General features: G+C 41.5%; 1 protein-coding gene across 2 annotated transcripts in view; it reads right to left on the reverse strand.

Moving 5' to 3' along the window:
• TFAP2C (transcription factor AP-2 gamma) overlaps positions 1 to 18,465 on the reverse strand; it is a 35,658-nt gene that overhangs the window by 4,329 nt on the left and 12,864 nt on the right. For both annotated transcript variants that reach the window (XM_020797468.3, XM_020797467.3), the window contains exons 2-6: positions 14,395 to 14,871; positions 12,420 to 12,471; positions 9,745 to 9,967; positions 7,555 to 7,673; positions 3,707 to 3,848 (exon numbers count right to left, since the gene is read on the reverse strand). In XM_020797468.3, coding sequence (XP_020653127.1) covers positions 3,707 to 3,848; positions 7,555 to 7,673; positions 9,745 to 9,967; positions 12,420 to 12,471; positions 14,395 to 14,871 — 1,013 coding nt within the window. The remainder of the gene's footprint in view (positions 1 to 3,706; positions 3,849 to 7,554; positions 7,674 to 9,744; positions 9,968 to 12,419; positions 12,472 to 14,394; positions 14,872 to 18,465) is intronic.

The raw sequence follows: 18,465 nt of genomic DNA on the forward strand, positions 1-18,465 counted from the left end.
AAGTAAGTAAGTAAGTAAGTAAGTAAGTAAGTAAGTAAGTAAGTAAGTAAGTAAGTAAAGTAAAGTAAAGTAAAGTAAAGTAAAGTAAAGTAAATAAATAAATAAATAAATAAATAAATAAATAAATAAATAAAGATGTGTAGTTCACACAGGCACAAAGCTGAGTATTCAAAGTGGCAAATCTTCTATAAAGCTCGCAGTGCTGCATGTAGGCTGGAAATCTTCTTGGCCTTCATGCAAAGGTTTCATGAATGGCTGCAGCTAATTGTAGCTAATTGACGAAGTGCTGGGGCACATCGCATTTCTGCAACTCAATGTGCGAACAGCTCCTCATCAGTTAGCTGTGGTTAGCCACAGCAATGCGCATAAGCAGCAACAGGATTTTGGTTTGCCGACTACATCACAGTTTATTCTCAAAAGCATCCCTCAGGAGGTGCCTGATCAAACCATTTGTTTGGCTAGGGCAGGAGTGTCTACAATGACCAGCACTAGCTACCCAAGATTTCAAACAGTATATAGTATTTTACACCACCTTTCTCCTAAAAAAAGGACCCAAGGTGGCTTATATGATTTTAAAAAGGCAGTATTTGACAGCTAAAAACAAAAAGTTGTATAACTATTAGAAAAGAATTAAATAAACATGATATGAAGCATGTTAGATAAAAACATTACTAAAACAGATGTTAAATCCAGAAAAATGCAAACCATTCTGTTTTAGAACCTCACTCAGGCAGCCAGTCCTTAAGGGAAAGCCTGCCTGAATGGAAAGTTCTTTGCTTGTAAAAGGACAGCAAAAAGATGAGGCCAGCTTGGAGTTCCAGAGTCTGGGGACAGCAACAGAGAAGGCCTTCTCTTGTGTCCCTAATCAAACGCACCTATGATGGTGGTGAGAGGAAAGATCAGTCTTAACACATGAGTAGGCTCACAAAGGGAGATGCAGTCTTTGGAACAGCTTGGACTCAAGCTATTTAGAGCTTTATAGGTTAAAACCAGTACTTTGAATGGTGCCTGGAAACAGACCGGCAACCAGTGTCATCTTGACTAGATCAAACTTCTCCGGGAACAGTCACAGCACTAGTTTTAACTGTGCAAATGCACACCTGGCCACCACTGTAATCTACGCATCCAGGCTGAGAAATATATCTAGAAGCCTCCCCAAGCTGCACACCTGTGTTTTCAGAGGGAGTATGGTCCCACCCATGACTACTGGCCTTTCTGATTCAAATCTATTTTGATGGATGTGAAGTCTCCACCCTCTTGGGCACAGACCCACATATTTCCCCTTCCACCTGGAGATGTCAGGGTTTTACATCCTGGGATGTTCTGTATACAAACCATGTGTGCTACATGGTCCCTCTAGCCATGCTGGCTGGGAGATGCAGTGGGCATTTTCTGCTGCACACATCAGTTTGTTGTGCCAGGGCAGCCCAACATCACACCAAATCCCTAGCAAGGATGCATTATGCAAAGTAAACAAATCTATATGCCATCTCACTTTTTTAAAAAAGAGATGTTGTCAGGATAGAAAAGTGTAACCAATTAAAACTCATGCATCTATCAATTAAATCTGCATACACTTGCATCTATGGGAAAGAAAAAAAAACATCCTGCAAAACCTAGTAATTATGGCTTCTTTAGATGAAGGACACATAGGTTCCAGCAGACAAAGAAAAAGCTCTGATTTATTAAAAAATGTTCTGTCCTGTACTAGAAAGCTTGGGAACTGCCTTTTTCTGAGTAGGAGTTTTTCGCCGATAGGCCAAGACCCAATGCCAGAAAAATCTGGGCTTTCTTCACTTCCAAAGTACACGATCAGATTTTTACTGTAGTTTTACTGAGCACCTGAAATGATTCATTCATTCATTTTATTTATGTTCCACCTTTCTCTCAAGGAAAGGACTCACGGCAGCTTACAAAACATTTAGCAACCAAATGCAGCTAAACATGCAATCAATTACAATACTAAAAACAATTAAATACTGTATTAATATGTTAAAGTAACCATTGAATTAAAAAAAACCATTCAAAAGCTCAATACAAGACAGTTAAAATTTCTCCAACACAGTTCAAAAACCTGCCTGAGTGAAAGAAAGAAGGGAACATAGATTCTAGACCATTCAAAAAAACAAAGGTCCTAAACCAACTTGCAAGTTTGCAGAAGTGGAAATGTATTCTTAGATGCCCTTTGAATGTTTCACAGATTAAAAATCCCACAGTGAACCTCCCTAGGATTTGATCTCTACCACAAAAGGCCTTTTGATGTTGTAAACATTTATAGAGACACGATTAAATGTAAAGGGTGCTTATTTCCTCCTACAGAATTTGAAGCACTACTTAAAAATAAACACCATTCTATCAATTCCTATATGTAACCAACAGGCATTGTTTTTACTTGGGAAAGCTGGAATCCTCAAATAACTGATTACACATGTATAGGCAAATTTAGATTGTCTTCAAGATCCTTAAAATCCTATTACTTCAAAGATGATTTCATCACCAAATCTAGTAAAAACAAAGACAGGTTACCCTCCAAAGTGGCTATGCTACCTTCAGCCAGGTCCTAAACCGTGTTTATAGGGAGATTTATGGTCCTCCAGATGTTGCTGGCCTGCATGTCCCATCATTCCTTGCCATTGGTTATGTTGGCCAAGATTTATGGGAGTTGAAGTCAAGAAAACTGTGGAGGGCCACACACTTCCTATTTCCAGTCTAAACTAATGCCCTGATACCTAAAGCCATTTCTTTAGGTATCAGGGCATTAGTTGACTCATGTTGATTCATCATCAGGACAAGCCCAACGCTATAGAATGCCAAGATCCATCCAACACATCTTGTACAAAGCAGCTGTAGTCTCATAGAAATACGAACCATTCAGTATCCATTTTTTAAAAAAAGCAAGAGGGAAAAGAAAACAAAGTCAAAGAGGCGAGAAAAGCAAAAACTTCTTGGTACACTTAGAAACTGAACACATCTGAGTCTTTCAGTAGCCTGCAACCACAGAGCACCATCTCCAGAAAGCAAAGCCCAGAAGACAATCCAGTCATCTTGTGAAAGGTTTCTTGACTCATATTCAAGGTTGTGAGCATCAGTAGAATGGTGATGCTAAGGGATAGAAGTAGCACCTTTCCACCTCCTTTACCATTTCTACAAAGTCATCTGGCCATTTCTCACTTGCTGGGGTCTTAAAAACTATCTCCCACTCTGTTAGAGCAATCTGGAACTGGCTACATAAAACATACACTTAAAATTAAAGAATTATGAGGATGGGGATCCGTTTGGGGTATTAAAATTGAAATTTTATGATAATCCCTACACTCAAAAAGCCATATCATTAAACTTTCTTTATTTTAGTCATACACTCTAGGGTGGATGCTAACTATTTACAGCTAAGGTTTACTAGTTTAATACAGCTCTGAGTCCAAAATCTTTGCCAGTTAATTCCAAATCTATCTTCTGATTGTTCAATGGCTGACTAAGAAAATAATCTTAGAATTGCAGAGCTGAAAGGGAACCTATGGGTCAGGAAGCCCGGCACCTCTTAAGGAGGCACAGTGGGGAATCAAACTCCCAACCTTACGAGAGTCCTAAACCACTGAGATATCCAACAGCTCCTGAAGAACCGTGGAATCTTTTCAGTGTCTAAAGAAACAAGGAATGAAATTATTATTGCCCAATCAAAAGGAATACAGTCAGACAAGATACTTACTTTGCCGCAAGCAACATGTTCTTCCTGGTAGCCATCTCATTACGACCCAGATGGGGACGAGTTAAGTATTCAGCCACAGCTTTAGAGGGAAATTCAGTTTCACATACATAGCCAAAATCTCGGGCAAGGTGTACAGCTTCTCCTGCAAGTTCGACAACAAAGAAAGGAGGGAAGGAAGGAAGTAGGTTTGATTTATCAGATTCTCAAGGAAATATTTGTTCAGGAGAAATAGACATGTGGTAACCCTCACTCCTACTCCTTATTTCATAATACTGTAATGCCTAGATTACTAATTTTTTTCAGTAGGTGTATTTACTTGGTGTATTTACTTAATCAGTTATTCATTGATTTGATTTATATACTGCCTCATTCATGCACACACTACTCAGGATGGTTCATAAATTCAAATGTACAAATCTCAGAGACCTCACATCGTGAAGAAGGTTAAGGGAATCTGTGCTCAGAGACCTTAAATTTGGTTTGCCTAGTTAAATGCCCTAATAGGGAAAGCAACCTGACTTTCACTGGCATCAGTTGTATCTTTCAAATGATGACCAATTTCAGAGAGAGAAACCAAAAAATATCCAAGAGAAAATGGTCAGGAACAGAAACAAATACAGTGGTGCCCTGCATAGCGACGATAATCCATTCCAAAAAAATCGTCGCTATGTGGATTCGTCACTATGCGGGGCAAAAAAGTCCATACGAACGCATTAAAACACATTTAATGTGTTTGTATGGGCAAAAAACTCACAGGTATGCGGAAATCCTCCATGCAGCCGCCATTTTCGCTGCCTGGTAAGGGCATGAAAACACAGCGGGTGGCCATTTTCTTTACCCGGTGGCCATTTTGGAACCGCCGATCAGCTGTTAAAAACATCACTATGTGAAAATCGGTAAGCGAAACGCTTACCGCTCATCACAAAGTGATGTTTTACCATTAGAAACATCGCAATGCGATCGCTTTTGCGATCACAAAAAAATACATCGCTATGCGGATTTGTCGTTAAACGAATCACTTGTTATGCGGGGCACCACTGTACAGTTTTGCCTTCTGTACAACATGAAGCAACAGCCAAAACAACTTTCATATCATCATATAAAACTAAGTAATATCAACTCATTTTGATGGGAGGAACAGCAGTTAATAACAGGGATCTCCAGACCGGTCTAAAAAGAAAAATCTCGCCTGAAACCCTAGAGAGCTGCTGCCATTCATGTTGATGATAATGGGCTACATGTGCTCAGCATAAGGCAGTTTTGCATGTTCAAGTGTCAGCTGGACACCTGCTTGCATCAGATATCTGCTCAGGGATGAAGATCAACAGATCCATTGGTTTTCAACTAATAGTCCTGTAACTAAAGGGGGGAACCTTCAACTCTCCAAGTTGGTGAATAGAGATGGACACAAACCAATGGTTCATCCTTTGGACAAAAAGGTGTTTGGCAGTTCCCAACCTCGCCTCCTCTGGCAGTTACCCACTCAGAGGCAGTGACTGGAGGAGGCAGGGCAGAGAAGCCAGGGCACTGCCTCTGAGTGGGCATCCACCGGAGAAAGTAAGGCTGGGAACTACCAAACATCTCAAGGATGAACCGGCATGATTTGTGCCCATCTCTATTGGAGAACTATTATGCTCATCATACCACCTCACTGGCCAAGCTATCTAGAGCTGATGAGAAATGTAGTTCAACATTTGTAGTTCAAATGTTGCTCCCCAAATCTACACTACCACATTCTGGTCTGATCCAAACTGGGTCAAAAAGCTGCAGTATCACCATTAAAATACCATCATTTATTTGTCTCTCTGGCAGTCCAAGCTATCCATAAAGCTCTCCTCTAGCACTGCATTAGCAGATGCCCCTTATGGGGGGGGGGCATCTGCTAATGAAGTGCTAGAGGAGGGCTTTTTTGGATAGCTTGGACTGCCAGAAAGACAAACAAGTGTATCCTAGAGCAAATCAAGCCTGAACTAGAGGCAAAAGTGCTGAAGCTGAGCTTGTCCTATTTTAGGCCCATCATGAGAAGGTAGGTTTCTCTCGAAGACAGTAAGGTTGGGAAAGGTGGAAGGCTGTAGGAAAACAAGACCAAATACAACATGGACTGACTCCCTAAAGGAAGCTAGAGTTTACGAGAGCTGAGCAGGTCTGCTGAGGACAGAACTTTTTGGAGATTGTTCATTCAATGGGTCACCATAAATTGGAGGTGACTTGACAGTATGTAACAACACTTTATTTTTAAGCATTCGCCAAAAAAGTAGACCCTTTTTTTACCTTGAAAATGCTTGCCAAATATTCCAAAAATATTAATCTGCGTTAAGTATCCTGAATAAGTATGAGCTGTGAGCAGCTGGGATATCTGTATACCACAAGCCAACTGAAACTACAAAGATTGCTCATGAAACTCAGGGGTTCACCAGCCACATTTGAGGCACATGCAACTTGAACCAGAACGTGTTCATCCAGGACTTGATGACACTCCCATCAAAACAGCTAGCAAAGCAAGTACTCATTACAATGGATCTAAACTGCATCTTGACAATCCAGTTCAACAAAAGCTGTAAACTGCAAGCTGGATTTAAACCACTGGCCAACTAGCATCCCCCTTCTTCTCCGCTTCTTCACTTCTGCATGGGGAAAAAAAAGGACTAAAGGAAAGCCACTGACTAAATCAGATTTGTTAAGACTTATGTATGGTATTTTTCTGTGTATAAGACACTACTTTTCCACCTAAAATCATTACACTAAAAATTGGTGGGTGTCTTTTACAGAAGCTGAGAACAAAACGGCCCATACCTTGCCTTTGTAAACAGGCTTCCTTCAATCACGAGATTTAGCTGCCTCCAATCACCAGGCTTTTCCTCCAATCACAAGCCTTATGGAACTTAGATCAGCTGATGCTGAACAAACCAACTGGAACACACCTCATTGGAGGTGGAGCCTATAGGCTCAGATTCAGCAGGGACTCCTAATGCCCAGGTGTTCTGAGCGCAGAGGCTGAATCCCTCCCCTTTCTCCAGTTTCAGCATCTTCAAAATCTAAGAGCAATGAGTGGGTTGTAACAGCAACACTAGCACCATCAAATATGTGCTAAAAGGGGAAAAATGAAGCAGTAAGTCCTCAAATATAAGTTTGGTTTAAAGGTGGCATGCCAGAAGATTGGAAAATCTCAAGGTTTCAGTCATATGAAACTATGTCCCCATTTGGGACATATAAGTCTCTAGGAGTTCCCCAGGCAATGGCATTCAGCCAGCCAATCCTTCACCTCCAGAAGTGTTGCACTGCAAACTTGCTGAATAGCAAAGTTTTTAGGACCACAAATGACCATCATTTCTATTACATTTAAAAAAAAATCATTATTTGTCCAGAATTTTACTCTGATACGTATAAAGAATGGAAGAGTCATATGTGGTCTTCTTTGGGGTGGGGAGGTATCCACAAAGATCCAGGAGAGGGCAAACATGGTACCTCATCTTCTGAAGTTATATACAACATACTAGAATGGATAGGAGTTAACCACTCTTCTATATAAAAACTCATCCCTGTTTATTTTAACCTTTCTTCAGTTCAGCAGTATCATTTAAGCAGTGGTTCCCCCAGAACCTTGTCTCCCCAAATGGACTAAAACTACCGGAAACTTTCACCAGTAGCTGTGGTGGCCACAATTTCTGGGAGTTGTAGTCCAAGGTTGGGAACCACTGATTTAAGGCAAGAATAAACCCTTCTGTTGCTGCTCGGCCTAGTCCAGGAACAAGAATCATCCCCTTTATTTCAGAGGACATCCCTTTGGGCGTTCAAGTTACCTAGGCTGCCCTCTAGTCAGCCAGGAAAGGAGAAGAATTGAGACTGACCTTCAACCAAGGATGTCAGCAACGTCACATTGGCGGCTTTCCTCCTGCCAGCAGGAAGGTTCAAGCCAATTTTATCCAGCTTCTCCCTTAATGATCGGCCACCATTTTTAGACTTGGCTCTGTAAGCGGGGAAGGAGATGGACCGTGTTTTATTTAGCTGTATTTTCTGAAGAGGTCACATTTCGAAGCAATTGGAAAACACAAGTTACTGACATTCAATGCGGTGCTGTTTGAGAAAAGCGGGGGAGGGGGGGATGCAACCAAACAAGCCCTGACCTACTTTTTAATGCTCCATCACATAAATGTCAGGAAGCAAGATCAAAAAGAAGGGAAAGAGGCCGGGGGGGGAGGAGGAGAGGGGGGAGAGAGAATACGCTTTGCCTTTGCATTTTCGACCATCAAAAATCATTACAATTGCGATGACAAGCATAATGAAAATTAAAACCTTTTACAAGCATAGAGCACCAACTGAACCTTTTCGGTGGGGGGTAGTGTGTACATGTGGGTGCACACGCATAGAGGAATAATAAACAAGGCTGTAGTCCTAATTTCACAGCTTACAAATGCAATCCCTCATAATTAGAAGGCCAGTTTTAGGAACACTTTGAAGACAACTGGGATGGTTCACCATTTGGCTTGTATGTTAATGATGAATCTTCAGCAACAGCTCCAATTATTAATAATAATCATCTTCTGTTGAGTCCAATTCAGACTTACAGCAGCCCTTTTCAGGGTTCGCTAGGCAGAGAGTCCTCAGAAATGGTTTTTCACTCCCTTTATCTGGGGGCATCCTGGAGCTGTGCCACTCGCCCAAGGACACACAGGCTGGCTCTTCTCCCAAAAGGCACAGTGGGGAATCAAACTCCCAGCCTCTGGCTCCACACCAGGTACCTAAACCACTGAACTATCCAGCCAATCTCCAGTTATTTGGGGGGGGGCAGTCTTTCAAAGGGGATGTGGCCACATGTCCTGTTTTACAGGTGGAGGTCTTCTATCTGAAAGGCTTTCAGGAAACATGCTGGCTGTAATCCTGTTGCTTAGCATAGTAAATCAGAGTAGGCCCACTGGATCAGTGGCAATTTAGTGAGTCAGTTCCTTGTACGTTCCACTGATTCAGGTGGGCTTACTCTAGTTGCAACTTATACAGTAAGCACCAGGATTTCAGCCACTCTCTTTGGAAAGTATCTTCATTTCTTAGGCACAAAACTAAATCTAAATCTGAAGATCTATCAAAAGGGAGAGTGTGGGCCTTGAACTTGCTCATCCATAGTTAACACCTGTATAGGAACTGTGCTGTTAGATCACTGAGCCCCAGCCTTTCCGACCAGAAGGAGATGTGGTGTAGAACTGTTTAACATAACAATTAAACACAGATGCAACTTTGGATATACAGATTAGCAGTCGCAAATGCTATGCTGGTCTGTTTGCTCTTTTTCTCGGGATACCTTCCCTCTTTTTTCAGAGGAGTGGCCACTTTATTAATCACAAATGTTTCAAAATGTTCTGCTCCCTATCTCACCTCTCCATACAAAAAACAGGGCATCCAGCTTTTGAGTCTAACCCCAGCAGCCGTGCTTTTAACAGCAGCTCTTACAGGTGATAAACCTTCACCAGCTTCCTCTCTTCCCTACATTCTGAGAGATACAGGAATAAGCTAGCCAGGGTTTTCTTTGGCAACCTCAATAAACTTTTTTCACATGGCACCTCGATGGGGGAAAAACCCAATGATCATAATAAATGTAGAATTGATTTCTGTGAGCAATGCTGCTTAAAGATTGCAAGGTATACACAGCTGAGTAAGGAGATTTGAAAAATAAACCTAAGTTCTTGGCACCAAAATGTTCTTACTGTGGACTGAGGGGGAAAGCATCATCTTCACAGGAGAAAAGAACTTGTTAACACACTTCTTTTGAATTCTGGAAGTGCAAAGCGGTGCCAAAAAGAGGGGAGGAAAGAGAAGAGTGTGAATCCAGCACTCAGAAATAAACTCCATTAGGATGCAGCATTTTCAGTTTCTCTTTACAGAGTCACAAAATGGGAGGCCAGAAATTATCCCCAAGCCGTTTAAACCGCTTCAGAGACCACAAAAACGGCATCCTTTGAAAGATGATTTTGGTGTGGGTGGGAGCATGTGGCAGGAAGGAGGGGGGCGGGGAGGAAAAACAAATTTAAAAGAGCCTCGGCACTTACCGCCTGAGAACGCCCCCCAGCAAAGAAGCATTGAGACATTCTGGAGGGGAGAGCCTCCTTTGAACCTCTGCTACTGTCACTTTGTATTTCGATGTTGAACTGAGGAGAGAAAGCCGGCCAGGAACGGAGCAGAAGACTTCATTGGGATTGATTACCATGCCAAGCAGTCCGTCCTTCTGGCAAGGGAGACCTAATGCATTGTTTTTCGTTAATGAAATGGGACCTACAAAACCAAGACGGTACAAAAACAAAAGACAGAGAGGAGGTGTGGGTTTTTTTCCCCCTTTCTTAGGGATCTCTGAACCTTTAGGAAAGGAACAGATCTGTCTAGACCTCAGATAAGAAAGCATTGTCTTTACAATTCAGGTATGCCCTAAACAGGTTTCTCACAAAGAACAGCTGGAGCGTTCACTGGGAAAACAGAGCCAAACATCTGCCACAGAATGAAACAGTTCCACGGACAGAAAGCTGATATATTACTGAGCAATTTTTGTTTTTTAATTATAAATATAAATACAGTCCTGAGAGCTACAATGATGCAATCTATTGTCTTTCAAGGTGTGGATAGAGTTAAAGCAAACTAGCCATGATCTAGCCATAATTTTGCTCATCCCACAGATTTCAAGGGAAGTCTTTGGTATGTATTCACTTTTTTGTATCGAATTCAATGGAAGATAAAGTGCTTAAGTGGACAGGGGTTGACTTAGGCTACTAATAATTCTGAATTCCAAATATATCCACCCAACTACCACTAGCAGAAAAGCTCTGGTCTGTTTTTGCCAGTGAGTGGAAAGAATACTTTTTCAGACTATAATTCCAAGAATCCCTGAGCCAACATGTCATTGAGACAGCGAACCTTAAAGGAATCAGAAATAGCTTTTCCCAATCCAAGGATTACAGGGAAAGAAGCAGGTCAACTTTTACTCCTCTTGAAGTATGTTGAGGACAGTGAATACATTTTGGCAAATCGGAGCTGAAATCCCACCTACTTCTGCACAAATGTACTTTCCCTGGAATGGTTTTAAAAGGGAAAGATTAAGGCAGCTTTGCTCAGCATGGTGGCTACCAGCCATGCTGGCTAGAAATAATGGAAATTGTAGTCCAAGACATCTGCAGCCCCCAGGTTGAGGTCGGCTAGATTAAGCCTACTACTTTATCAAAGGGAGGAAGATTCTCAAGTGGATGAAACTGAAAACGGAAAAAATATTTCTTCCATGAGCTAATTCTCAACATCAGCAGTTTACAAGAAAATATTTCTGCTTTTCCTCAAGATGCATTTTTTCCCTTCAAGTCATCCTTAAGTTCCAGACAAATCCCTCCTTTGATTTTTTTTTTTAATTTAAGACAAACTAGAAGGGGGTGAGTGATGTCAGCAAAGACTAGAACATAAGATCCAGTCGGTTTTGCACCAAAAGCTTCCCCATCCCATGGCTTATAAACACTACCAATGAAAGCTTTTCAGTGCAGATAAATCTTAACCAAACCCTCTTGCTCATCCATTTAGAAGTGTCTGGCATCAAGCTTAACTCATTCCTTCCCAGTTTAGGAAGCCAGGTCACAATTCCTCCCCCCCCCCCCCAAATAAACATGCTTTCTTTTAATCATGACAGACACCAGCCAATTCTAACAACAACAAGAATGTAGCAGTAGTCTTTGCTTTCTAATAACAACTAAGGAATCCACTAAAAGTGACTGCCGGGACAAAAACACAGGATAAAAACTTATGCTTAAATCAGTGGCAGTTACTTGTTAATTTGTCCATGGGGTTGTTATTAGACCGAAGAAATGCAAACATCTGACTTTTTCCTATATTCATTAATTCTGCAGTTCTCTCTCTCTCTCTCTCTCTCTCTCTCTCTCTCTCTCTCTCTCTCTCTCTCTCTCTCTCTCTCTCTCTCTCTCTGTGTGTGTGTGTGTGTGTGTGTGTGTGTGTGTGTGTGTGTGTGTGTGTGTGCGCGTGTGCATGTGTGTGTGTAAAAATCCCCTTTAAAAATGAAACATCTCATTTGTCTCCATTGCCAAGCACTCTGGAAAGTAACTGCACATAACCAGCTTCCAAATGAAAACCCAGATTAAAAAAAAGCAGCAATTTAACTGAGAAGCTGCAATAGTACTAGATTTATCTGTTTTCATATTCATAGGTGGATCATTAAATGGAAAAGCAAAAAATAATACTAACTAAAATTTGGATTAAACCAGTAGCTGGGTAGTAGTTTCCAGAGGGGCACCAATAGTCTCACTAATAGCTTATATATTATATTAGAACAAAGAACATCCTTCCTGATCGTTCCTGGGAAACTACAGTTCGGAGTAGGTTTCCACAAGAAAATTTAATAATGCATTTTAAATCTGTTTCATTGGATCCAAATTGCATGCTCTAAATAAGACAGGCGCTTTAAAGCAGTTGTATTGTAAACACACACTCACTGATCAAATCCACAGCCTACTTACTTTGGAGTAAATTGGTTGTGGAACATAGCCTCAGGCATACATGTTAGCTCATGCAAAGAACTTTTTTCATTCTAAAGCCATTTCCTTCAGATATTTAAAAAAAAACATGAAGGGAAATCATATTCCAAAACAATATACCACCACTAAGCCATGCTTTGTTAGTTAAAATGCCATTTTTCTTTAAGTCAAGAGAAAAATAAACAACAGAATTCAGACTTACTGACCTTTTCTAATGACCGTCTGGTCATGCATTAATAAATGTTGATCTTCCACATTCTGGAGAGAGAATGTGAAATGTTTAGAACACAACTGTTGGAACAAGCAGCATGACCCACCTCCCACACCCACAGATATTTTTCCTAGTCAAATTGAACACAAGTAAGAAGCTGAGTCCTACCTCATAACCCTGACCCAAAACTTTTATTCCATTGAACATATTTTGGTTTCAGGAGAATTTTGACATCACAACTGTAAACCGGGAAAGGTAAGTTATGCCCAATTTACATCCTTAAAGTAAAGCTCCATATATTTGTTCTGCTTACTGTAAAGTTCCTCCTGAAATACCTTGTTCAAAAGGTGGTAGGCCTCCTCAGAATTAAGGTCCACTGACTTAGATGGCATTGATTTCTGTGCCTTTGCATGTGTGCCTTTAAAATGGCAGCCCCCATGAATCTTAAGTATCTATTCAAGTACCATTGATTTCACTCAGTATGAGTATTAACTGGATTTCTCCTAAGGCTGTTAGGACTGAGGTGGCCGTAGGTAAGAAACCTGCAGTTTTCAATTCTCAGCTAGTGGTCTTCCCATTCTGCAGATATTTGAAGCAACCATATTGTTTAATAGATTTGCCCATTTAGCTATAAAGATGAAGGGTAACCTAACCTTGTACCATCCTGATGTTTAGATCATAATTATCATTCCCCAACTATTAACTAAGCTAGCACAGGATGATGTAGTCCAACCCCACCTTGAGGGTGTCAAATTGAGGAAGGTTCATGGGGTATACTTCAGCAGGGCACATGTTCCAAGGTTGAGAATATGGAGAAGTTACTCATATGGACTACAATTCCTAGAATCTCCTTCTCAGCCTGCAAGATTCTAGGAAGTGTAATCCCCCCCCCCAAAAAAAATCCAAGTTACACTTTGATCAGTAATGCAAAATTTAGCACAGTAGCCAAGACAATCCTATATATTGGAGCGAGAAATTCCACTGAAAGTTCCATTGAACATCAAAGCACAATTTTGAACAAATATAGACAAACTCACCAAGAAACATACTTGTAAGTCAACAAAGTGGGTTTAATAAGGCTTAGCCTGGAAATTCCTTTGTACCAAGAAATAAATTCACACAAGCAATCTAGACAGATTGACTAGGATGATGGGCAGAGGTACCACCAATGCTAAATATCATTACACAGTTTAGAGAAATAGATAGGGTTCACGGTCATTCAAACCCATAATGCTGTGCAACGACCGTTCTAGGCAAGGCTGCCACGTCCCCTAATGCTGCTCTAGCAGTTCACTGACACACTAGCAACCTGGCATCTTCCAGATCAATGGCTCCCAGCATTGGGTCCCCAGATGTTGGTGGGCTAAAACTCCCAGAGGTCTTCACCATTAGTTGTGTTGGCCAGGTTCTCTGGGAGTTGTAGTCCAAGAACAGCTGGGGTCCCAAGGTTGGGAACTACTGTTCTAGATATTTGCAGGAAAATGCTTGCCACCCTCACCCACCATAACCCAAAACATCTGAAAGGCATCAGGTTACGGGAGCTGAGATAGTTTCAAATTAGTACTCTAAAGACACACTCAAGTCATGAAACTCATTGGGCAACCTTGTCCCCATCATATTTCCAGACTAAACGTATCTACCTTACAGGGTTATAGAAGGGGCCAGATTTTGAGGTGGGAGATAGACATAGCCTTCAATGCTTACATTAAAGGTAGGGTTTTAATTCAATAAATGAACAGAGTGAGTCCGTCCTCACATTTATCACATAAATATCATAAATGAATTTAAGATGTTCGGCTTAATCCACATCTTGTTCTTGTAAGCCATACTAGAGCTACTTGCTTTGAAGTAAAGGTTATCCACATTACTTTTGGTAGGACAAACAGCTTGAAAAATTTACTTTTTTTTTACTACAACTCCCACAATGCCCTAGCATTCCTCTTTTAATCCTCCTTCCCCAGAATTTTTACCTGCACCTCTTCCATCTGATGGGCCATTTCGTGCAGTCCGAGGTTTTCTGCTAGGCTGGAGGCATCCAGGCCATGGCCGTGGGGCAGCAGCAGCTCTGACCGCCTGTAGGTTTCTCTCCTTGCCCCAGCAGAGCCGCTTTCCAGAGCTGGGAGATGGGGGACCAAGCCGGAGCGTGCGTGGTGAGACAAACCAGAAGGATCTTGGTTCTGGCGATTGGGCCAGCTGGTTTGTTGCTGGTTAGGAGGAGGCGGTGGTGGCTGGTGGAGTGGGTTGATGGAAAAAGGATCTCCAAGGTGTGAATAAGGGTCGCTAGATTGAGAGTAAGGCAGAGGCTGGTAAGGGGGCGGGAAATAAGGGGGCTGGAAATCCGAGGCCCCCGAGTGAGAAAGGGGGGGAGCTGGACTGTACAAATGCTGGCTGACAGCTGAAAGGTGGGGCAATCTGGGGTTCCCATTACTGCTTCCATCATGCCGATCCTGTGGAAAGAACGATGCTGCATCAGTAAGACTGGAACTGAGAACAGGAGTTGGGCAGAAACCAATGTTCAAAAAAAGGCAGAGCTTGGGAACATTACATATGTGCACACGCACACGCACACGCACATGCATACACACACACGCACACACACACACACACACACACAGCATGCAACTTCCTGACTCTTTTCTTGGGAGTTGTCATCTCCCAGCTCTGGACCTTTCCAAGCACTGGAAAGAATTTGTATAATAATAAATAAAGATAGCTCAGAGGTCTAGGTCTCTGGTGGCAGAACTAGAGGCAGGGAGTTCAATTCCCCACTGCGACCCCTTGATTGGGGGGGGGGGGCTGGGTTCAGTGATCCATAGGGTCCCTTCAAGTTCTGCAGTTCTAAGATCTTCATCATTAAGTAAAATCCACCTTTTACTAACAAAAACATACCTGGAGGGGGAGGGGAGGACTTTTTTTTTTGTAAGCCTCAAGATTAAACCCCAACTTGCACCCTGATCTAACCTGGGAACAAGTTCCAACATAATTAACAAGCCTTATTAGCACATTCTGCCTTTCAAAGTAGGGTGTTACTTGCCTTGCAAGCAAGCCTTATTGACTTTAATAAGAGTTCACCAAGCATGCAGTCATTTGCAGAGATAATCATCACAACGTGCAATCTGAACTCGCCTATGAAAAATTTAAGGGCTCTGAAGGTATTTCGTTAAAAAAAAAAGATTCTAAGTCATCAGACACGGATACAATATCTCAAATAAATGCATCTCTTTTGGAAAAAGACTTTTAAAATGACAACTGAATTCTGCCAGGAAGAAACAGGATTATATTTTTTAAAAAATACAAGATCTCTATGAACGTTTATGCTAAGATTGTAATCTGGCTCTCCAAACCTAACAGCCATTGATTTGAAAATTAAGCTCAAATTAATACCAAGGGCCTAATTAATTAGGAAGCCATTAGTTAAAAGCAAATACAAAGAAAAATACATATTACCTCATTCACAAACACAATTATATCAAACCCATTATGACCAACTATTCAGAATCAAATTGCTTCCACATTAAATTTAGGTTTGATCCAAGCTAAGCTTTTTACAAATAAAGTTTAGGATCAGTAGTGGGGAGAAGGGTTAAGAAATACATATACAGTCTAGCCACCCTGAAATAATGCACATGTTTACTCTGAAGCAAACTACCATTCAATTCGTGGACAAGAAGGCACAGGAGTCAAGTCCTCCGCTTGGTATTTCACATCTTCTACACACAAAAACACATTTCCTTGGAAACACATTCCCTTGGAAGAAAAGATCATTTCTTTCAAGGGATTCTTCTGCACAAAATGTGTTCCAGGCTGAACCATGGATGAAAAATATCTTATGTTGCTCTGGAAGCTGATAGATGGACACAGCACTGCTCCCCAACCAGCAGCTGGAAAAAAATTACTTTAAAGTATTTTTTGTTTCTGTCAAAGAAAGTGGAAGGAGTACTTCCTCATCATCTTGAAAAACCTAGTTTTGTATTTGGCAACAATATTTATTTAGGAAGTTTGATGGTTAAACACATATCAACTACTCCACCCCACCCTCATTCTTGTTTATCTTTGGGATAAATTCAAATCCAAGATTTCAAAGTCTGGGGAAAACATTTGGACATTGTCTTTTCCAAGTTAATTTTCACACACAGAGACGGCATGGCCACTGAAAGGTTAATATAACTCACGGCACAGGGGTTCTATTAAGGAGTGGGAAAGTATTTAAAATCTTTTGCAAAAAGCCAAGTTGGGGGGGAAGCTGACTTTTGAGGGTCGGTCGGTTTGTTTTTAATTTTAATCGTGCAATATTTAAAAAACAAACAAAAACCCAGTCCTCTGGCAAGGTGCAATCATGGATCTCAAGGGCAATTTCAAATCACAGTTGATTAATTGATTGAGGAATTCACTATAATTAAATTACAGCAAACCCCAAGCCTTTTAAAGGTCTAAATTGCACGCATGATTGGGGTGTGTGTTTTAAGCTGCTTCTCCCTCCACGCTCGTTAAAATAACAGGGCAGGTTAATCAAAGGAGAAAAGAAGGGGGACGCCATGGGGCCCCCACTGAAGCGGATCGGCTGCTTCCTCTAAGAAAGCCCAAGAGGCTGACCACAACAGGAAAAAAAATGCTGCCTCGGTAAGGGGATCAAAAACAGAAGGACAACACAGAGGAGGAGGGGAGAGAGAAGAGCACCATTTCTAAAGGGTGTTTTTGAGAGCCTGGCCTTATGCACGTCTTAAGCCCAGCCAGACTGTTGCCAGGCCCATCAATCCTGGGCACATCCGCTCCCAATTCCTCCAAAGATTCTCATCAGGTCCTCATCTCTCTGTCTGCTGTTCATAATCTACTCCAAATTTATGGTGGAATTTTGAGAAGTCTGTAAAGGGATTTGCTCCCAGGTGAGCACTTACCTGTAAGGTTACAGACTCCACAGATCTGGGGACTCAGATTGGGCCAAGCTGCAGCGCCCTACATGGTCCATCAAGAGCCACTTCTCTCTCTGCCTGGCGGATCTCTTGACAGCCTGGGTCTGTTTAGGGTTTCTCGGCTGCAGATCTACTAAGAGGCCCCCCTTGTCTATATGTCTCTGATCTAGCCCTGCCACAAGATTCTGTGGCTAGAGTGTCATCCCATACACATTTCATGGTTAGAAAAGCCCACAGAGTTTCCTGGGATTTACACCGCAGGAATCTAGTTAGGATGAGTCCCCTGGAGTTATTAAGGCTGCAGTCCTGGGCCCACTTCCCTGGGAGCAGCAAACCTTATCTACGATAATGGGATTTCTTTCATCATGAATATCCTACGCTGAAAACCTAGAAGGATTTAAGATTTTTTAAGTGAGGAACTGGGGATCCATAGCTGTGGCAAAATAGCTACACTTCAAATTAGACGCTCATTCAAACTGCCCTGCTCTTGGATACTGTCCTTGCCAAGAAAGCCCCCTGGCTGTCATTCTTTGTGTTTGACCCGCTGAGGAATCATGTGTAGGTAGGTACATGGTTTGCTTCCAATCTAATGGTGCTTGAATATGAGCAATTCCACAAGGATAAAATTGTAATTCATTGACATTCATTGGGGAAGGAAATAGATTAGGATATTGATTGCCTTTGACATCACTCTCCACAACAGCATTTTCTTCCCAAAGAGAAGTACATTCAGGATGCAAATTCCCCTCTTTTTTGAAGTATTAGACCTCCTTAGTAGTGACACCACTTAATTAACAGCAAGGTTCATTGCACTGAATGAGACTTACTCCAAAGTAAACACACACATATATACATGCATATGTATACACAATCTAATACTATATGCACGCGCACACACACACACACACAAATTCTCTCTATCAGAGAAAGAGAGAGAGAGAGAGAGTATATATTTCAAATCACCATGAATGACTGGAAAAGCCACACAATCTAATACAATCTGAGAGAGAGAATTAGATTGTGTGGTTTTTCCAGTCCGTCCTTCCTGGTGCCTAAATTCAGATTAAGACTGCAATTCCAATATCTTCCTTACCCTGGCAAAAAAAAAAAATAAAAAATAATAAAAAAAAT

This window comes from Pogona vitticeps, chromosome 4, assembly GCF_051106095.1.
Source record: "Pogona vitticeps strain Pit_001003342236 chromosome 4, PviZW2.1, whole genome shotgun sequence".
NCBI lineage: Eukaryota > Metazoa > Chordata > Lepidosauria > Squamata > Agamidae > Pogona > Pogona vitticeps.